The following is a 23,256-nucleotide window of genomic DNA, read 5'->3' as shown; positions in this document are numbered from 1 at the left end:
TTGATTTTAAATGTCCCATTCTTGTTTTCAAATACCTCCGTGGCCAGTGTTCTCTCGTTCCCTAATCCCTTTCAGTTTTACAGCTTTTCCGAGTTTTCTGTGTTACTTCAACTCGGGCCTCTTGACCATCCCTGATTAATGTCACTGCACATTGGTAACAGTGACTTAAGCCCCTTCTGTCCTACTTTCTGTAACTCTGATCCTGAACCTTGGCTTTTCTCTCCTCCTTTGAGACAGTCAAGTTTTGACTAGATTCTAATCAAATCTCCTCATACTTCCCATGTGGTTTGGGGCTGAATTTTGATTTATAGCATTATTGTGAATCATCATGGGCCACCATTATATTTTTACTTTTATAGAAGTTATTACTATTTCCATACTTAAGACTTACCTTTAATTCCATCTTGTTTTCTGCAACAAAAACAGTTCTGTGAGTTTCCTTGTCAGTAACAAGTCTCACTATTTGTTTCTGCACTCTCACAAATGCATGACCATCCTTTAAGGGTGAGGGGGGAACACAAAAAGGTTAGTTAATCTGTTTAATTTATCATGAAATATCGTCAATACATATTTTTGCCCTTGGTGTTCTCTGCATACGGTTGCCTGTGAATTGACACAATTAGTAATTGGTCAATAATTGCACTCATGTTCTGTTGTTTTCACTCTGCTAATAGGCACTAATTCACTGTATAAACTTCCCATACCAGTGATTTGGAACAGACAGTTACTAAGCACAACAATGAGACTGCTTCACTCTGGGGAAGCAGTTGCTGGTCGAACCTGCCCAATAATACTTATCCTGTTGACTGCTGACAAAATAACTGTTGGAAGTATGCTCCGAAATTGTTCATAATTTTGGTGGCATTTGGCTCTACTAAAGCAATTTCTGTAAAATGTGTCTCAGCCACAAAAACAACTGCTGTGAAATGTTACTTGTATGCTCTGAGATAGAAATAATATTCTGAGGAAAATACAATGTATTTGTGTCCAAATTGTTACTGATTCTTTACAGAGGTACCACTCACACCTTTTCTTTGTATCTAGAATGGAGTCCACTGAGAAATGTGAAGTAGTAATTCAGCATTTTAATGGAAAATACCTGAAAATGCCACCAGGTGTACCAGGTATGATCTTTTTTATTATTTGTTATTGGTAAATCAGAAAAATTGAGTCAATTGTGAATTGTGGATGGGTATGCAAAAATAGTCAAAGAGATCATCTAATTTGAACAGCAAGGCTGAAACTTGAATGATTTATTGTTCCCTTGACTTAAGCAGAGTTTGTTTTCACTATAATCTTGCCCTACCACTCTTTTTATCCAGTATACTGTATTCTAATAGGAGCTGTATCATTCCTAATTGTCGAGATTGTATCAGACTTGCTGCATTTGTCTTGCGTGATCATGTTCGATGACATATAACTTCTGGATTAAATCTGTGATGTTAGAGGATAAAGTTGGCAGTGACACAGACTGGATAATACAAACGGAATTTTGTCACAATTGAAAATATTTTCCCATCTCGGAAGAATGGAACTGGAGTAGGCCTTCAGCCCATTGACCTTGCCCCACAAATCTAGAGCAAAGCTGACGAGAGTGGGCCCAGTCCTTGATGGCCTATGAGCCGGATTGCCCAGTTTTCCAAGAAAAGGACTACTCAGAGGTTGTTGCTATGAGCCTGGCCCAAGTAAGGATATCAAGTGCATTCCATTAGACCCAGCCAAGAGGCCATCACTGCTACCAGGGAGGCCACTCCATGTAAAGGCATGCAAGAATGGAAGCCAGTCCACCAAGGTGAACTCACCAGGCAGTCTCCCCATGTGGCAGAGGCTCGCCAACAGCCAACAACTCTGGAACATGCCAGTGGAGGTGGGAAGAAGCCATTGATTTTTCACGTAAATAGGTCAATTGCTTCTTGGTGGAAGGGCTATCCTTTACCTCCACCATCTTTGGTTAAAAAGCCAAGGCAGTGGGAAGCTGATGTGCTCACCAATGGACCAATTTATGGGCTCCCTGTGCAAACTGATCTATCAAAAGAAGGCTAGAATTTTCCAACCTTCTTACATATAAACACAATGGGGTAGGAGCAGGAGTTGGCTATTTGGCCTTTCAAGTCTGCAGTGCCATTTAGTAAGATCATCACTGCTCTGATGTTCAGAATGTCCTGTCGATATGTTTATTTAATCTGTTTTATTCCCATTTATATAACCACAGTATAAGAGAGACAAAAACCACCAGATACTAATCGCTCTCTCATTTTGAAATAATTTTAGAACAGTACAGTACAGCACAGAACAGGCCCTTCAGCCCACGATGTTGTGCCGACCATTGATCCTCATGTATGCACCCTCAAATTTCTGTGACCATATGCATGTCCAGCAGTCTCTTATATGACCCCAATGACCTTGCTTCCACAACTGCTGCTGGCAACGCATTCCATGATCTCTCAACTCTCTGTGTAAAGAACCCACCTCTGACATCCCCTCTATACTTTCCTCCAACCAGCTTAAAACTATGACCCCTCGTGTTAGCCATTTCTGCCCTGGGCAATAGCCTCTGGCTATCAACTCTATCTATGCCTCTCATTATCTTGTATACCTCAATTAGGTCCCCTCTCCTCCTCCTTTTCTCCAATGAAAAAAAGTCCGAGCTCAGTCAACCTCTCTTCATAAGATAAGCCCTCCAGTCCAGGCAGCATCCTGGTAAACCTCCTCTGAACCCTCTCCAAAGCATCCACATCTTTCCTACAATAGGGCAACCAGAACTTAGAATCAGTACTTCCATTAAAATGCTTTACCAATAAGCAGCTGCCTCGACTGGCATTTTCTCGTGTGTAGTTCCAAGGATTTATTGTTAATTGAGGGTGCAATACCTACTTCTGAAATAGAATTTCTGTTCTAACTCTGCACTGGAATCAAGCTTTCTAGGTTGGGGCAAGTGACAAGCCTTAACCAGGTAAATAGTTAAAATTGCTCCTTTAGAATGTGTTTGGTGAGATGGGTAATATTTTTTATACAACACTGTTTAATGTGTGAATATGTGTGTGTGAGATGTATGGATTTTTTTATCCTATTTTATCAATTGAAAGAAAGTCACACATACTTGGACGCCACATAACTATCAAGACTGTTGAAGCATGTAGGTACCAGCTTTTGATAATTTGTATAACTTGAATACTGATAGTTTTTTGACATATTTACTCTTGATTAATGAAAATGTTGTTGTCAATGATTTTGCATTTGTTCCTCTCCAGGCAACATAAATGTGTCACTTTTTTTGTAATTTCAAAGAACTGTTAGAGTGCTTAATTACATGCACAGTTTACATCTATTGTTTGACATTCCAAATTGGCAATGAGGACTATCTGCTGTTATCTTCCCTGCAATCCTATTACACTAGTATTGCGAAAGTAGATATTTTATCAGTTGGGTAAGTATTCTAGATAAGTTGAAAATTATTGAATTTTAAAAGTCTTGCTCATTTTGGGGCACATCTACTGAATTTGCAGGTCGAGAAGGTTAAAGTCAAATACATGTCTTCATAAGTTATTGCATTAGGACTGGGAGGATTGAAAAATCACTCAGTTGTATCATTGGTCATTTTCTTGGGAGTTTGCAAGACAGATAAACACCTAGATTCAAATGTACAAACCATGAAACGATGAAGCGAGATTTGTTGAGTGGTGCTTTCCAAACCAGCAAGAACCATTGTTTATCCTGATGCAAATATTGAAGGAGGATATCGTGCAGGTGACTGTAGGTATTGGATCTTTTTCTATCCTAGACTCAGCCCTGTGCTTAACAGGTAGTAACATGGCTGTTTTGAGTAAGTTACCATAACTTGTGAATGGTCTGGCACTTTTTCCACTTTTGGAAAGATAATTACAAAAGCTATACAAAACGTGAGCAAACTCGCCAAGGGCAGACATTTGTGTGTGCTTGTTCTACATTGAGGGAAAGGTAAGGGCTGAATGTGTTGGGAATGTGTGCCAGTGCTCTTCATGAGCAGGGGGTGAACCCTCCTCAGCAGGTGAGTAGAAAGAAGTCTGTCTAGGAAGATACTGCAAATTGACAGCATAAGGTGTACATGAGCCCTTCTGTGCACATGTGATGGTGAAGTTGGCGTGTCTGTGTGACATGGCTTATCGTGGCAGATTTTTAGACTGAGTGATGGCCCTCTGAGTGTGATGTAGCAGTGAAAGGGTGGTGAGACTTACTGTTGCGCAGGACAGGAGATCATTAATTCTCTTCTTGCATTGTGTTCCACTGACAAGTGGCAAGTAGCAGCACAATGTGTGGGCTCCTCAGCACGGGAGCACGTTTACCCTGTCGGCTTTGATTTTTCTCTTCCTGTGCATTTCTTTCTTAACATTTGCATTTATTGTGGTGCCTTACCTTCTTTGAAAGACTTCAGTGGATGGCATTATTTGGCCGGCCCAGGCCCAGCGACAAAGTTGCATCCAATAGCCCAAAATGGCAGTATAGGCTTGGCACTTGGCACAGCAGTCTCCTGGTGTGGCAGTGTTATCCAGAAGGGGTGGTTGCGGCCTGGGGTGGTATTCTTCTCCTGGTGTGGAAGTCTAATCCATTGTGGGAGTCTTCTTCAGGGACTTCTGGATATTCCAGCAGCTTGGCGTGAAGGACTAGTCCTGGTGTGAAGGTCTCATCTTGGTATGGGGGTGGGGGTGTGGTCTTGGCCTAGCTCTGTGTGGTGATTTAGGCCCAGTTTTCCAGTGTACCCTGAACCCAGGAGTCGTTAATTGAACTGTGATGAACTTTTACTCATTTTTCTTCTTATTTATGAATTCTGCCATTAGTTTAGGTGCCTCGGTAGGGCAACGTATAAAACTTATCACTTTTTTTCTTTGTAAAAATACATGTGACAATTAATTGCTGTTCTGTTATAATATTTGTCCCACACAATGCTGGGCAATGTCTACGTCTGACAGGAAAAAATCAAATCACTGCACCTTGCCTGTAGTCAGCCCAAGCCTGGATATTGTCCAGATTTTGCTGCTTTTGGCTAGAGTTTGTTTCAGTATCTGATGAGTCACAAATGGTGCTGATGATTGAACATTGTGTAATCATCAGTGAACATCCCCACTTCTGACCTTATAATGGAGGGAAGGTCATTGCTGAAGCGGATAAAAATAGTTAGTCCTAGAAGACAGCACTGAAGTGTGAGACAGGAGTACAGCCAAAAATCAAATCTACCTCCCAATTTCTGGTCCTGGTCAAAGTAGATTAAACTAGAGATATAGGTTGGAATACTTAACTCAATGCAAAATTAGGTGCAAACATTGCAGTCAATAGAGGAACAGCAAGACAAGAGTAAGAAAGAGAGTGACATCAAAGTGGCAGAACTTTTTAATACCTCCAACAATTAAAAGCCAAAGGAATGAGACCCTACACTTTTAAAAGTGCATTTTAACTGCCCAGCAGTAAGTTGTTTGAAGCAATTAAAACTTCTCATTGATCAAATTTAATCACACTATGACAGATCAATCCTAACCTTTTCTGGCATGTTTAGTGGATGTCTGGTGTGTAAGTACTGCAGTTGCATATTCTTCCACATGTATCAGTGTTGAAACACTCAGTAAGGTGTCAGTGTAATAAAAAGCTCATAAAGGAACAGATAAATCTGACAGCAGTTTCTTCATTTGAACATATATCTGAGCAAGTGCCAGTGCTATAAATTGATCAAAAACAGAAGTTGCTGGAAAAACTCAGCAGGTCTGGCAGCATCTGTGAAGAAAAAAATCAGAGCTAATATTTCGGGTTCTGAGGAGGCATCACCGGACATGAAACATTAACTCTGATTTTTTCTTCACAGATGCTGCCAGTCCTGCTGAGCTTTTCCAGCAACTTCTGTGTGTAATGGCAGACTGTGTGAGAACAAGGCCTGGTGTGTGGGGTAGGGGGCTAGAACATGGGAGAGTTTAGTCCTGAAATTATTGAACTTTTGATACTGAGTCCAGAGGGTTGCAGGGTCCCTAAGCGGAAAGCATGGTATTGTAAATGAGGTATTATAGATAATCCTCGAGCTGAAGATTGCTGCAAATTCTTCAATCTTATCTTTTGCATTGATGTGCTGGGCTGTCTCATCATTGACATTTGTGGAGCATCCTCCTCCAGTCGGCTGTTTAATCACCCACCATCATTCGCGACTGGATGTGGCAGGACTGCAGAGCTTAGATCTGATCCGTTGGTTGTGGGATCGTGTAGCTTTTTCTATCACTTACTGCTTTCGCTGTTTAGCATGCAAGTAGTCCTGTTTGGTGGCTTCACCAGGTTATCACCTCATCTTCATGTATGCCTTGTGCTGCTCCTGGCATGCCCTCCTGCACTCTCTTTTGAATCAGGGTTGATCCCCTGGCTTGATGGTAATGGTTGAGTAGGGGATCTGCCAGGCCGTGAGGTTACAGATTGTGCTGGAGTTACAATTCTGCTGCTGTTATTGGCTCACAGCGCCTCATGGATGCCCAGTCTTGAGTTGCTAGATCTGCGCAAAGTCTGTCCCGTTTAGCACAGCGATAGTGCCACACAGCACAGTGGAGGTTGTTCTCAATGTGAAGGTGAGACTTTGTCTCCACAAGCACTGTGCAATGGTCACTCTTACTGATGCTGTCATGGACAGATGCAACTGTAGCTGGCAGATTAGTAAGGAAGAGGTCAAATATGTTTTTCCTTCTTGTTGGTTCCCTCACCACCTCCTGCAAACCCAATCTAGCAGCTATGTCCTTTTGGACCCGACCAGCTCGATCAGTAATACTGCTGCTGAACCACTCTTGATGGTGAACATTGAAATCCGACGCACTCAAGTTCTGAGGAAGAATCACCGGACTCGAAACATTACCTCTGATTTCTCTTCACAGATGCTGCCATACCTGCTGAGTTTTTCCAGTGATTTCTGTTTTTGTTTCCAATTTACAGCACCTGCAGTTCTTTCAGTTTCATAGAAATCCCTGACCCAGAGTATATTTTGTGCCCTTGTAGTCCTCAGTGCTTCCTTTAACTGTTGTCCAACGTGGAGGAGCATCAATTCATCAGCTGAGGGAGGACAGTACGTGGTAATCAGCAGTAGGTTTCCTTGCCCATGTTTAAGCTGAAGCCATGAGACTTCATGGGTTTGAGTGTCAATGTTGAGGATTACCAAGGCAACACCCTCCAAACTGTATACCACTGTGCCACCACTTATGCTGGGTCTGTCCTGCCAGTGAGACAGCACATATCCAGGGATGGTGATGGTGGTGTCAGGGACATTGTCTGTAAGATATGATTCTGTGAGTGTGACTGTGTCAGGCTGTTGCTTAACTAGTCTGTGAGACAACTCTCCCAATTTTGGCAGTCGCCTCCACATGGTGGAAGGGTCGACAGGGCAGTTTCTGCCGTTGCCTTTTCCAGTGCCTATGTCAATACCAGGTGATCCGTCCAGTTTCATTTCTTTGAGACTTTGAAACTGAAAGGCTTGCTAGGCCATTTCAGAGTCAACTGCATTGCTGTGTGTATGGAGTCACATGTAGGCCAGGCGAGGGTGGAAGATTTCCTTTTCTGAAAGATAATTGGAGAAACAGCTGGCTTCCTCCAACAATCACCAACAGCTTCATGGTCGTTGGTCGATTCTTAATTCCAGATTTTTTTAAAAATTGAATTCAAATTCCACCATTTGCCATGGTGGGATTTGCACCTGGGTCCCCAGAATATTTACTGAGTTTCTGGATTAATAGACCTGTGAAGATACCAATAGGCAGTTGCCTCCCCATCATGCCCTGATCCTGTCTTAACTGATTTAGTTTGCATTCTGTTTGTATAGACTGAGCAAAGGTAAAATGCATATGTGTGTTTATGGACATCCCTTTCTCTGGCTGGCTGTGAATTGTAGAATTAGGAGTAATTATATCAACTCCCCTGGTCAATCTCAGAGAAGCAAATTAATCAAAAGCCTGCTGATAAAACTGATATTTCTGTTCATTACAAGCCTGTGTCCTCTTCCCCACATAAGGGTTTACATTTATTGCTGGTAACTAGCATTAGTGATGCTGGCAGCAATAAGGCTCAGTTTGCTTTGTGGAGAAAGGTGGAATACTGACAGAATTACAAGTTTCCCATTACCATCCTGGCGAATTACCACAAAGATGTGGGATTGGCAAGCAGTGGAAACTCAGAAACAACAGTACACCTAATGTGGTGATATGATTAGGAACTAGATCAGAAAGAGTTGGAGATTGCACGAAGGAAAGAAAATCAGCCAGTCCATTCCATAACAAATGTAAACATCACATGCAGTAGGCGTTCGGAATAATGGTTGTGACATTAATATATCTCTTGACAGTCTAGGGAAGTAAATGTCATGATACAGGATGGATTATATTAAAGACCATTAACTGTCCCAGCATTTCATACAGTTCTGGAAGTCCTGTGATCTGTTTTAAGATCAGTTTGTTCATGTCTAAATATTTGTTTTTGATACTTTTATTCCCCTTTCCAATGTAAAGAAATGCACGAATAAACTATTTACTAGAATTCATGAACCTTGGCAGGTTATTTAAGGTCCTGGTGAAATGAGTTTCATCCTAGACAGCATTTTGTTCTTCAAACTACTTCAAGAAATAAACATTTCAGGAAACAACAGCGCTCTGCAAAACTCTATGTTTCCAATTTGCAGACACTTCATTGTTTTTGACAGCAGCAAGATGGAATTGCATTTCGGGAAGGTAGTGATTCTCACAGATTAATATTTTTGGCAACTACAGGTTTCAATATTATTAGCATCTTCATTCAAATCTGATATTAGCTCATACCCAGATTGTACTAACATTAAATATCAAACCTAATAAATACTGTTCTAAAAATCTCCTGCAGGAGCTTGTCTGGTATGATCGGGCTACTTTTAGCTTGTATCAGTTTAGTGGCTCCACATACCCAAAAAGTAAATCATAACCTTAAGTTAATGACGTACTCTATTGTCAATGATATTTGGAGTGATCACTCTATCTGTATTAGTTTCTCCACAGCTTCTAAATGACTCCATAATCACTTCATTGGTAACAGTATTTCTGCTAAATCCTGCCCCCGATTCAGTTGTTTGATCTCTACACTTTATACACATTCTTTGTTCATTCTCAAAATCTCACCATTGACCTGTTAATACTGTCTCTAACTATCAACTAGTCAATAATTACATCCACTCCAGGATCAAATGTATCATCAAACAGCCTTCCCTTTTTAGGTGCAAAGATACAAACAAGAATATCCCAAAATCGTCTAAACACCCTCCTATTTTTAAAAGCATCATTGAAGAATCTGACTGCAGTCACCAGTTGAACTTGTAAACTGTTCTGTATCATCATGCAAAGTCATTCAAGCTATTCAATGATTGGACAGTCTGAGCAGAGTTTTCCTATCCCTTGAACAATGTGGGCAACAGTGGAAGGTATAAGGAAAACAGTGAAAATTTTAAAATTCTGAACTTTGATGTTTTGAAAAGAATTTCCAGTTTTCCCCTTAGGATCGAAACGTTGAATTCAGGATCTCATTAATGAGTTACGATGATCTTATTTCCATGCATTTGCATTTCATTAATGGCTCGACTCATTCCAATGCAGCTTCCAACTTTCCGCTTCTTCCCTGAGAAACCAGATATCATCAAATCCCAACATGACCCAGCAGCAGCAGCAGCAGTTCTCCACTTGCTAACCAGGCCTTCAGCCAATTCTGCCTTCGCTACAATGCTCCCTGGACACCGTCCTTCTTCGCCCGAGAAAATCGGCTGCTGTAAAGTTCAAGCCTCTGGAGCTCAGGGACACCTATGGCTGACATGCTTCGGCCAGGTTGGCATACTGAAATGCATGCATCTGCACAGGATGCATCTTACACCTCTTAATGCTCACTTTAGTGCCTTTGTCATTGCCTCCAGCATACTCAAGCTCGCGACTCATAGAGCATGGAAACAGACTCTTTGGTTCAACTAATCCACGCTGACCATGTTCCCAAACTAAACCAGTCCCATTTGCCTGCATTTATGCCCCCTACTTTTGAATCCCACCACCCCAAGGAAAAGATGCTTGCCATTCACCTCATCCTCCGCTCCAGTGAAAACGGTTCCACCTGTCTAGCCTAGTTTCATAACTCAAACCCTCCATCCCCAGCAACATCCTGGTAAATCTTTTGCTAGACCTTCTCCTTAGTAATATCCCTGCTAAAGCAAGGTGACCAGAACTGCATGCAGTGCTATAGTCAGTCAACAGGATTGCTAGTGGAGTCTGGGCAGCAATAGAGCTGATCCCTCATTCAGAGGCAAACAATACCTGATCAAAGAGCCCAGAACATGATGCCTCTGAGAGCCAGCCTCCTGCCCATGCTGCATACTACCACCCTGCCTTGTCCTGCACCTTATCATCCTGCTTTCACTGATATCTGCTATACAGTGATGCTCCTCAGTCTCACACATGTGGTCCTGCAGCAGCATCCGCTGTCTACCGTGTGATGCTGTTGTTCAATAGACTTAGTGGGCACACTTCCCACTCTCAGGATCTTTGATCCCAGAGAGACGGCAGACTGTGCCATCAAATACATTGATTGAGCAAGATGCAACAGGTTTTCCCTAAAAGAGGCAATGCAGGTTTCTTTCCACTGTTCAAGTTGGGCAAAGCCCCTAATCGCCTTCATGGGATTCCTCTGAAATCAATCAAACAAATATTAATACATTACATTCCAAAATGCTCCCCAGCTCTGCTAGATAGTTTATTACCTTACCTCAGTAAGTCTGTTCATTCTTGACACAATCCCAATTCCAACAGATCTTAGCCATCTCCAGCACTGAGCTCCCTTCGAGTTCCTGCATGGTGACTTGCAAAAAGCCTCACATAAAAGCTGCGCCTCAGTGACATGTGTATTCATGGAGCCAACTTTCACGTGTATGTGTATAAGGCTGACCACAATTGAAATACAAAATCATAAAGGTTTAATTATCTTTATCTAAGCATCACATAAACTACTTGATATATGAATGGGAGAAGCACGGAGTCATATAGCACAGAAACAGTCCCTTGAGTCCAACTTGCGCATGCCACTCTGACCGACTGCTATTTGCCAGCATTTGGCCCATATCCTTCTAAGCCCTTTATGTTCATATATCCATCCAGGTGCATTTTAAATGTTGTAATTGTACCCACCTCCACCGTTTTCCCTGGCAGCTCATTCTGTATATGCACCATCCTCTGTGTGAAAATATTATCGTCAGGTCCTTTTCAAATCTTTCCTCTCTCACCTTAACCTATGCCCTCTGCTTTTGGACTCCCCTACCTTGGGATTGTGACCTTGGCCATTCTCCCTATCTGTGCCCTCCTTGATTTTACAAACCTCTCTAATGTCACCCTTCAGCCTCTGGCACTCCGGGGAAAACAGCCTCAGCTTATTCAGCATCTCCCTACAACTGAAATCCTGCAAACCCAGCAACATTCTTGTAAATCTTTTCTGCGTCTTGTAAGTTCTTATAGAAGTGTGACCGGTATTGCACAGTTCTGCATCCCCATATATCTCAATTTTGTTATCAAATCTTTCTCAACATTATAGGACTCAATGTTCGGGTTGTCACTGCCCAATTTATGCCATGTTTCAGTTTTAGCAATGTAGTTGTGGAGTGAGTGTCAAAATACAGGTGTACTTTGCCTGAGTACCTAAGTATTGACTTTATAGCAGGAGTATCTCAATAGAAACTGGTAGACTTTTTCTGTCCTTTTGACTGCTACTGTAAGGTATATCAGTTAAAACAAGGAATCAGGGATTAAGTATAAGACCCTGGTGATCTGTCTCAAATCAGTACCTCACTGTATTTAATGAGTTAAATGCATCATCATCAAGGGATCTGTGATGGAGTTAGACTTTGTGCATATGGTATATCAAAGAAAAGGGTTACCGTTCGGACCCTCTGACCTTATACCAAATGTATACTTTGTCATATGTACATGGTGCAGAAATGATGGCAGTGGATGTTGATACAATTCCATTTGCCAACCCTTTCAGTAAATGGAAAATGAATTAAAGCCTTGAGGGAAATGAAAAATAATATAAATGGAAAAGTGAAAAATTGAGTATACAAATAGGAACAGTTGATTTTAGAGCCATATATTTAAATATTGACATTTCAACAATACCCTTCTATGTTATGTAAATTTGACCTATTAATTCAAATGCTCAGTTTTCACTTTTCTATTTTGCTGATGACAAACTAATTTGAAACGTTCCCTCAGGAAGCTCGCCATTGTTGTCTCTGTCACACTTTACTGCTTCTTATCATTTCAACTGGCATTCAGTGTGTTGTGAGCCTACTAAAGGTCACCCTTCACCAATAATTGCAGGCAAAAGAGGTCCCATAGTCCTGCATCCTTTTAGGGATCTCATGCCTCGTGAAGCTCAGAATAAGTTTGTGTTGTGTGTGTGCGTCGAAGCCGGAATTGGTTGTTTTAGTAGTACATTCATCAAGAAACTGTGACATAAAAATCACACACATGTTCTGAAGAGAAAAGCAGGCAAACATCACTTTTTTTTAACTGCTCCATCTTCATATAGTGCCCCAAATTCTTCCAAATTGCAACCAGGGACAGGTTCAGAAATCACAAGCTCTGCACTGACCCTGCCCCTGCCTCTACCCAACCCTGAGGCCAGCAGACCCCCTAAAGCCTCAAGTCCCATTGATGGTACTTATGTACCACCTCTTTCCTGGGCCCTGATGCATCTGTCAATTTTTCAGTAATATCTTACCAATTGAAGATGGTAGTTGCAGTGATGTTCTCTGATAGATCCAACACACCAGCCCCTGGAAATCCCAACATCCTGACTATTTGAATATTGCACAGGAAGTTTAAAGTTGTGATGGGTAATTATATAGTGTCTGTAACCTTCTAAGAAAGCCCCCAGCTTTCATTTAAGTTCAATGATTTCTGTGGTTCACATACTTGGACATTGACCAGGAAATGTTAGAGGGATGAAAACCTGGTCCATTTTGTGGGTAACTGTACAACTGAACCCCTGACTCACCACCAACTTTCCCAATCTGTGCCCACCCTCATGGACATACCTCACGCAGTTACTTCCTTTCTGTAGTTTTTTGATGATGCTTTGAGATCTTTGAACTCATCACTTACGGAATACAGCAGTTAGTGCTGTAAAAAGTGGGTTTGTCGGTCCTTCCCCTCCCCCAGCGATCCTCCACAACAAAGATTCAGCTGGAACGAAACTGTGCTGCGCATTTCTGAAGCCTCCAGGTTTGAAACTCAAACTCAGACTGCAGAGTTGGGGGCTTGGAGGACATTACAGTAATAGGGAAGGGCTATGCCATCAAGGGATTTAAAACCATATTTGGCAGTTTTAATATCAAGAAATTGCTTGCCTGGCACCCAGTATGGGGTGAGGGCACACAAGTGTTTGACGGATGGGACTTAATGTACGTTAAGATGTGCAGCAGAGCTTGGATGACCTCAAGCTTATGGAAGGTAGATTATGGGAGACCTGTCCAGGAGATTGTTGTCTAGAGGTAACAAAGCAACAGGGGATCTGCAATCAGTGCAAAATCAAGGAATGTTATAGAAGTGGAACTAGGCTGCATTTGCACGAATATGAAATGGCATATCTCACCTCACACAACACCAGGTTTTTTGTTGGATAAAAACAGAAGTTGCTGGAAAAGCTCAGCAGGTCTGGCAGCAACTGTGGAGGAGAAAACAGAGTTAGCATTTTAGGTCTGGTGACCCTTCCTCAGAAGAGTCACCAGACCCGAAACGTTATCTCTGTTTTCTCCTCCACAGATGCTGCCAGACCTGCTGAGCTTTTCCAGCAACTTTGTTTTTGTTCCTGATTTACAGCATCTGCAGTTCTTTTGTTTTTGTTGGATAAGCTGTTTGATAATTTGGCAACAGTGAACAAGTTGAGAGAGATTTTCCTGAGTTTGGACAGGGTGTCATCACAGTACATATGAAATCAACTTTGGCCATTTAGAATAATATTGTCAAGCTGAAGCATGTGGATGGGAGGAAGGAAGGGGCCAAGCACAAATCTTGGGGGAGCATCAGACTTAATGATATAGGAGCAGGTGATTCCAAGTCAATCTCTGTCATTATTTAGATAGATAAGATTGGAACCACATGACAGCAGTCCCTCACAGCTGGAAGATACTCGACAGGCATAAGAACAAGAATCTTCTGGAAAGTAGCATTATTGAGCGGTTAACTGCAAACCAGTTCACTAGTAACACTCAAGACCTTGGAGCTTTTAATTCTGAAGCAAAGGTAATTCTCAATGTTTCCTCAGCCTGTAAAACATGTCAGCACCATTGAAGAGTTTTATGATGTGACTATGGCTCAGTTATAGATGGTTAACTGTTCAGGCTGTCTGGTGAAAGACAAAAATTTGACAGTAGATTATAGTGAAACTGACTAGAATTGCATTTCTAGAACAAACATGTTTCAGCTGACCAAGGATAAATGACGAAAACATGTACATTTACTATGTTCGGACTCATTCAACCTGCTCCAAAACAATGTTAAAACTATCTGTTTCAGGTTAAGTTGAGAGTCTGGGGGGGGGGTGTTTATTTAAAATTTAACATAATTTACCATAACATATATGTTACCTGTTTGGGTGGTGCTGCGATAACCCTTTTCGTTCTTAAAGGTGTCACAAAATGGCTGCAATTTTAGGGTAAGTATATCATCATGTCAGTTCACAACCTCACTGTCAGGTTCCTTTCAAAATATTTTCATCTGCTGTCTGAGATATTGAACTGCCAGAGGAAGTGCTGGACACAGGTATAGTTGTAACATTTAAAATATATTTAGGTAGGTACCTGAATAGAATGGTTTGGAGGGATATGGGCCAAATTCAGGTAGGTGGGACTAGTTTAGTTTGGCAATATGCTTGGCGTGGATTATATAGGCCGAAAGGTCTGTTTTCATGTTGTGCATCTCTAGGACCATTCACTCACTGTTACTGGGCCAAAATCTTGGAATTCCCTTCCCTAATAGTATTGAGAGTATACCTGTCCCCATGATGGCAGCATTTCACTTTTTCAAGGGCAGTTGCAGATGTACAATATATACTAGTCCATTCAAGTAATGCCTACATCCTTTGTTCGCTTTTATGAAAGAATAGTAATTTGAGGGGATATAAATGCATTGAATGGGCTTTTATGAATGATGCTTTTTGTTTGACAAAGTCTGTAATAGATACTTAAAACTTTATTTCATCCGGGAATGGTGCCTAAGCATGCAGGATGTAAGGGCAAAGGTTGGTGGATGAGGAGACATGGGTATGAGTTGGCCTTAAGCTGATATAGGGGCTGTAAGGGACCATGAGGATAAATAGAGGGGCATGGGTTGGTATGGAGGGTATTAGGAGCACAGGGTGTACCACGGCAAGAAATGCGCTGTTCAAGTGGACAACTCGCAACCACTATCTCCATGGCAATAAAGGATGAGGAACATGCTGACCTAGCTAGTGACACTCACATCCCTTGAACAAATAATTGCTTCAAAAAAATCCACATTTCAGACTGCTTTTCTTGAGAAAGCACTGACCACTCTGCATTCAGTCATGGTTCAGTGGGTTTTCAAAGACCATTTGAATCTCCCCAAAATTGAGGCTTAACCAACTAATGGTAAAATTCAGCCTGTTATCTTTGTGGGTGAAAACCTTTGTGGGATTGATAGCCCACATTGAGGTCAAATAGATCAAAGTTGCAAATAGCCTGGAATAAACTGAGCCTGTGGTCAGAGTGGGAGGTGGAAACCTGGTGAGAGAATAGATTTTTTTTGGCCAGATCTCCCTTGATAGGATAGCAAGATCCAATTTACAGAAGAAATGAGGCTGATAAGCCAAGTGTTTCATGTTTCCTATTGCTTTAATCATGGGCGAGGGTGTGCTACAGATCAACTTAACGCCATCAACAAAGTATAAATTTTTTGAAGCCATGTGTGAGAAAATGTTTGCAGTATTCCAAAAATAACTTCTGATTGGCATTCTGGGGTTAGTGTTTTAAAACCACTTCAGTGCAAGCAGTAATGTAGTCTAGGGTCTCACAGCTATGTAGGTCATTCCCCAAAGTGGAGAATGCAATTTGCAAAAGTGTTTTTAACCTGAAGAGCACTATTAAAAAGGTGAACATCTCATTGCACCGAATTTGTGCTGGAAATGGTTCCAATTCAGGCTGCTCCCTCAGTTCCTGTAAGTTTCACAAGATAAATGGGCCTGACACATACTGAGGCATGTAGCAAGGAATAGAAATGTTCATCAAATATCAAAGTAAACAGTGAAAATAACTGAACTGATTTTGAAACAGTTTTTGTGCGCAGCTGTTATCTACCGTTACATAGCCTGAGTGATGACAAGCTGAAAAAAGCATGCAGAAATATTTAAATCTATTCAACAGAAAATAGTACACATTAGTTAAGCTTACATCCATGATGCTTTCATAGTGAGCTTGTCTCTTCAACTGGTGTGACAAAGTCCACCAAATCAAAATTTTGATGATGATGATATTCTTGGCAGAACAGTTGTTTTCCCACTGCATGTTGAGAGTTGTGCCAGGTTACAGATCCTGCCAGTTTGAGACCTGGAGGCATTTTTACTAGAGATGCATGTTTCTTTTCTCATCTTTTTTCTTCAAATTAAAATGACCGACATGGTTCAGAGCCGCTTGTGCCTGTTGGGGAAGATGGTTTCAAGGCAAAATGAATTGTTTTCGCTTTTAAAAGATTAAATGTAGCATGATGCCCTTGTTATGTCACACAGAAGGTGGTTGTAATAGCATCAGCATGCATGACTTGTGCCAGCATCATATGAATAAAGAATAGGAGCCTTGGGGAAGAGTGCTCAGCATCACTTAAGTTGCCTTCTTAACACCAGCAATATTAGGCAGCTCCAACTCTGAAGGCTGCTGCTGTTTTGTTTCTTCAATGTATTCTACTTTGGTTCAAAAAGTGCCTGCTGCAGCTCTGCTAAATTAAGTTTTGGTACATAAAGAGTCTTAGAAGATGCATGCAGAAGTGCACCTGCAGCAGCTTAACAGTGGATTTGATTTTTGTAGAGTCCCTAAGGGTTTTTTCTAAAACCCCCAACCACATTCTGTATGAAATAAATTGCAACAACAGTTGCTCGCTTCATTTTGTGTCTCATTTAGAAGTCAAGTACCTTTCAGGATTTAGGATAATTAAATACATCTCATACTTGACGAAAGAATTTTGTCCAATTTTCCGTTAACCCCCTTTTTTGTCAGAAGCAGTATTTTATTTTGTTTGATATTATTTCCAGCTTTAAGATCTAAGTGTTGTAAACAGTTAGGGTTAATATTTAAGGTATAAAATGAATCATTTTTACCTATACATTTTAATTATATTGGGTGAAGCCTGTGGAATTCAATAATATTTAAAGACATTTTAAATAGAGTTAGGTCAGCTGTCAAATCATTGAATGGTGGAACAGGCTCAGGGGCCAAATGGCCTACTCCCGTTCCGATGTAGAAGCTCCTATCTGAAAATCTCTTACACAAAAACTGACAGGACAAGGTTTTACCATGACGTTATGCACTCATCTATTGGCAAGCCTTTTTAAAATTGTTACAACATGATGAAACATTTGGGGTTAAAAATCATCGCTGCCACTTTCGTCTGGGACATTCTCATACTTTAGAGGCATTTCATAAGTGAAAGTGGCTTTTTTTGGTATTGTGTTACAGCAGAAATAATGAGCAGCAAGGTCCTCCAAAAGTCAGAAATGGAGCATTCAGCCTGTAAATGCAAGTGCTAGCCTACTTAGATTGTGAGGAAAGGATTCCTGAAGGCTTTAACGCCTATCAGTGGGGAAGGGTGAGAAAGCAATTGATCTGCTTTTCCTGTGAAGGCTGATTAAAGTCTTGAAACAGTCTATTGAGAGCTTGCTGGTGCGTGTGGGGAGTGTGGAGTTTTGACAGAGGTGTATGGGTTTCAGAAAATATTTGTTTGTGACATATATAAACAATGTAAATGAGAAAACGGGACGATGATAAGTAAGTTTGCTGATGACACAAAGATTGGTTGAGCAGTTGACACTGAGGAAGAGGGTCTTAGGTTATGAGAGGATATAAATGGAGTGGTCAGATTGGCAGAGCAATAACAAGAGAATTGAACCCCGTTAAATGTGAGGCGAAGCAGTTTGGAAGAAGTAGCAAGGCAAAGGGTGTCAGGACACTATGAACCTCAGAGGTAAGGTAACCACGAAGGCATGCGGCCCAGTGGTCTTCTGGCCCAGCATGGCAGTCTCTCGGCGGCCCAGCATGGAGTCAGCATGAATTTCTGGCCTCGAGATGATCCCAGAGTGATCTCCCAGCCTCAAGGTGAAGACAGCCATAGACTGGAGTCAAGGCCCAGTGCAAACTAGAGGTGCCAGCATGAACTGCTTTGGAAGGACTATTACTATGAACATTTCATTTCTTTATTTTTCTAATCTGTTCCTACAATCTGTAATGTTGGGCTTTTTATTTCCTTATTGTTCAAATTTGTTTCCCCCCCCCCCGCCCAAAGTTTGATGCGGACACTGTAAGTGTACCTGAGTGGGCACTGCAAGTGGCAACTGGTAAACTTTTCGCTGTACTCATTTCAGTGCATGTCATAATGAAGCTAATTCCAATTCTAAGACAGGATGCTTGTCTTTATCAGTTAAGCCATAGGTTATAAACAGCAGGGAGGCTGTATTGGGGCTGTACAAAACTTTGGTTAGGCCACACAATGGAAAGGATGTGATTGCACTGGAGAATGTGCAGAAGATCTTCACCAGGATGTTCCCTAGGATGAAGCACTTGAGCTTTGAAGAGAGGCTGTGTAAGTTTAGGGAGTTGAGGTGGAGTAGAGAAGGTTGGGGCGGGTGCCTGATAGAGCTGCATGAGATTATAGTGGGATGGACAAGGTGGATAGAAAGCAGCTGTTCTCCTTAAATGGCCAATAACAAGTGAACACACTTTTTAGTTGAAAGGCAGGTGGTTTAGAGAAGATTTGAGAAAAGCATTATTTTTACTCAGAGGGTGGTGAGAATCTGGAATGCCCCTCCTGGAAGGGTAATAGAGGCAGAAAACCACACAAACCTTTTAAAATGTACTTGGATGAGCACTTCAAATGTCCTAACATTCCAGGCTATGAGCCAAGTGCAGAAAACTGGGACGAGTATCAATTTCAGGTAGCTTTGTTAGTACTGACTTGATGGGCCAAAGGGCCTCTTCATTCTCTGATCAGATGAGAGGATGCAGTGTACAATGCCCAAGTATATCTCTCTAGCATAAAAGGGTGAGCAAGGACTTGATAGTTAATGAGACACTGTTGATACTGTGCAGATGATGGGCAGAATGAGTACACACTGCTTGGCATTGAACAGGATCATCGATGCCACATGATTCTCCTTCCCCTTTCCCCTGCCATCACAGGTGCAGAAAATTTATTCGAAAGATTGTCAATCACAATAGGGCAGCCAATTATACAGAAAAGAATATTGCAAGGGTGCATGACAGTCAGATTTTGGGCCTCATGCCAATGAAGGGCAGGACCCTGCAGGATAAGTGCCCTCTTTGTTAAAGCTGGACTATACTTTCACTTCATGACAGATGTGGCCCTGTGGGTACTGAGAGCCGTGGGCCTTACCTCAGCATTGGATTCCCCTCACATTGCATAAGCGGCCATTGTGGTATCAAGTTTACAGCCACTGAGATTCATTAGAAGGACGTGCTTCTATCCTCTTAATGATTGGTTGGTCCGTGATCACGCCAAAAGCCACCTCAGTTTGCACACTCACTTTTGTGTCATCTGCCATGACTCTTTTTCATTCGTTCTTGGGATGAGGATGTTGCTGGCTAGACCAGCATTTGTTGCCCGGGCGGTTAAGAGTCAACCACATTGCTGTGCACACGTAGGCCAGGCAGGATAAGGATAGCAGTTTCCTTCACTAAAGGGCATTATTGAGCCAGGAGGCTGTTCACAACAATTGTCAATGGACTCATGGTCATCAATAAACTCTTCCATTTACATTTTTTTAAGTTGAATCAAGTTCCACCATCTGCTGTGGTGGGATTGACATCCAGGTCCGCAGAGCATTAACTGTCCAGCAATAACATCAGTCGGCCATTGCCTCCCCATCACCTTCCACTAGTCCTGGCTACCTCAGACTTTCACACCAACCCCAAACATCTATGGATGAACCTTAGGGTATAAGAGATGACCCTTGAAGAGATGGCCATTAATCCCTCTACGCATGAAAGTATGAACTAAGAACGTGAGCAGGTGATTTGAAACTTGTGGCCATGTCCATCCGTAGTCAGTAAGATCAATAAGGCTGTTCTGGACGTGGCCTCCACTCTTACGTTCTCTCCTCACCCAATAGACTCCCCTATTAATTAATGTTACTCAACTCTACCATAAAAATATTCAGTGACCCCCACCAATCCGACCCCACCACCCAAGACATTTTTCCATCCCCACCCTTGTCTGCCTTCCGAAGAGACCACTCTCTCCGTGACTCCCTTGTCCGCTCCACACTCCCCTCCAACCGCACCTTACCCTGCAACCGCAAAAAGTGCTACACTTGCCCCCACACTTCCTCCCTCACCCCCATCCCAGGCCCCAAGATGACTTTCCATATTAAGCAGATGTTCACCTGCACATCTGCCAATGTGGTGTACTGTATCCATTGTACCCGGTGTGGCTTCCTCTACATTGGCGAAACCAAGCGGATGCTTGGGGACTGCTTTGCAGAACACCTCCGCTCGGTTTGCAATAAACAACTCCATCTCCCAGTCGCGAACCATTTTAACTCCCCCTCCCATTCTTTAGATGACATGTCCTGCAGTGCCACAATGATGCCACCCGAAGGTTGCAGGAACAGCAACTCATATTCCGCTTGGGAACCCTGCAGCCCAATGGTATCAATGTGGACTTCACCAGGTTCAAAATCTCCCCTTCCCCCACCACATCCCAAAACCAGCCCAGTTCGTCCCCTCCCCCCACTGCATCACACAACCAGTCCAGCTCATCCCCTCCACCCACTGCATCCCAAAACCAGTCCAACCTGTCTCTGCCTCCCTAACCTGTTCTTCCTCTCACCCATCCCTTCCTCCCACCCCAAGGCGCACTTCCATTTCCTACCTACTAACCTCATCCCACCTCCTTGAACTGTCCATCTTCCCTAGACTGACCTATCCCCTCCCTACCTCCCCACCGATACTCTCCTCTCCACCTATCTTCTTTTCTCTCCATCTTCGGTCCACCTCCCCCTCTCTCCCTATTTATTCCAGAACCCTCACCCCATCCCCCTCTCTGATGAAGGGTCTAGGCCCGAAACGTCAGCTTTTGTGCTCCTGAGATGCTGCTTGGCCTGCTGTGTTCACCCAGCTTCACACTTTATTATCCCAACTCCACTGCTGATGGGCAAGACAGTTCCAAAGATTTTAAACCCTCAGAGAAAAAAAAATTCTCAATTGCACCTTATTGGGAGGCCCCATATTTTTAAATTCTGTCCCCTAATCCAGAAGAGATGTGGACTTTGTATAATCAATGCACTAGATCAATCACACATCCTTTGAACAGGACATCAGGCTTCTGGAGATTCGATTCCAGTACCCCTGCAAGGATCTTGGACATCATGGTTGTCTGCTGTCCACTGGACTTGAGGAGATTGAGCCCTGGAAGCTTATTGCAGGAACAGTGGTGCAAAGGAATAGAGGGAAGAAATCGAAGTCGAAAGGAGATGGTGCAGAACAGAGACATGTCCCTACCACACCAAAAGGTGGCTTTCTGCTGCTGTCCTCCAGAAAGAAGACTTTTCTCCTCTTCTCAACTGCTTCCATTTGGAATTTGTTTTATTCTTTTTTGGGATGGGAACATCCTGTCACATTTAGCATCAGTTGCCCTTGTGAAGGTGATCGTGATCTGCCATTTTGAACGACTGCAGCCTGTCATTTATTGGTACATCTTAGGTGCTATTAGAAAAGGTGTTTTGTGGTTTTGACTTCTGTGGCAATGAAGAAATGACCGTATAGCTGTAAGTCAGCATGGTGTGTAGCTTAGATGGCAACATGCAGTGATGGGAGTTCCCATACATCTGCTGCCCTTGTCCCTCTGGGTGGTAGAAGTCATGGGTTTGAAGGCTGCAGTAAGTTGGTCTAATATGTTTAATTTACATGATGCTATCATGTAACTGAGACCCAATTATAAAACATTGATATAAATCTGCAAATGACTGAACAAATATATGCATGAAATATTTTGACCACTTTTCACTCACTGACATGTTTTATGTATGACACTGTTAAGAAAAGTCATAGGATTCTTCAGTTCCAAAATTTATTTCTGGTCATTTAGGAATGTCAGTTAGATAGCATTGTAAAAAGAAAATCATAGTTAACCCTTCAAAAGGGTCACCAGACCTGAAATGTTTACTTGATTTTTTTCTTCACAGATGCTGCCAGACTTGCTGAGCTTTTCCAGAGACTCCTGTTTTTGTTCCTGATTTACAGCATCTGTAGTTCTTTCAGATTTAAAAAAAACATAATTTGCTTACACGATTTCAGCTGTAAGAAAAAGATTTGATTTAAGTTTCCAAAATAACCTGAATGTATCTGCCCACTGGCAAGTAACCGCATTATTATTGGGTAATTAGCTGGAAACTTTGCTCATGCAGAGATGAATGATTGTAACTAACGCTTGTCATCCTGAGTGTATGAAGTGTCCATTTTTAAAGAAGCAGTGATTTAATGGGTTTTAAAATCAGAAGATGCTGGAAACAGTCAGCAGATTAGGCAATGACAGTGGAGAGGAAAGAAGCTATGGACATAATTCTGCTAACCTGGCGTTACATGACAGTGATAAGAAAGGTGGGAAGTGAAGAAATTCAAAATCTCAGTGTGAAATAATACTTTTTCCATTTTCTTAAGCCTTAATTGGCAACTTCAGAACCTTGCCTTTGAGAAGAGACTGCCTCTCTTGCGTGCATTTGCATCTCTTTAAAGCTCCAACACATCTTATTTATCCACCTCTTTGAATTATCCTCTCCTTTCCCCAGAAACTAAATGGTGCAAATTCCTAACTTGTACATCATAGCAATCCCTGGTGACTGTAAGCTCACCTCATGCTTGTCCAGTCCATGGTCCAACTGTATGTTCACAACAGTATTCCTGCGCACTCGTAGGCCACCATCCTCCGGAACGCTTTACCCACACCAGGCAACATGAGCAAACTAAGAGCCCACCAC

General features: G+C 42.2%; 1 protein-coding gene across 5 annotated transcripts in view; it reads left to right on the top strand.

Moving 5' to 3' along the window:
* The window catches only part of rbms3 (RNA binding motif, single stranded interacting protein), a 1,261,622-nt gene that overhangs the window by 1,090,288 nt on the left and 148,078 nt on the right, over positions 1–23,256 (top strand). For all 5 annotated transcript variants that reach the window (XM_048556972.2, XM_048556941.2, XM_048556951.2 and 2 more), the window contains one exon: positions 1,045–1,124. In XM_048556972.2, the coding sequence (XP_048412929.1) occupies positions 1,045–1,124 (80 nt within the window). The remainder of the gene's footprint in view (positions 1–1,044; positions 1,125–23,256) is intronic.

This window comes from Stegostoma tigrinum, chromosome 2 (assembly GCF_030684315.1).
Source record: "Stegostoma tigrinum isolate sSteTig4 chromosome 2, sSteTig4.hap1, whole genome shotgun sequence".
Lineage (NCBI taxonomy): Eukaryota > Metazoa > Chordata > Chondrichthyes > Orectolobiformes > Stegostomatidae > Stegostoma > Stegostoma tigrinum.
Note: the sequence above shows the minus strand (reverse complement) of the source record. Positions and strands in the feature narration are given on the sequence as shown.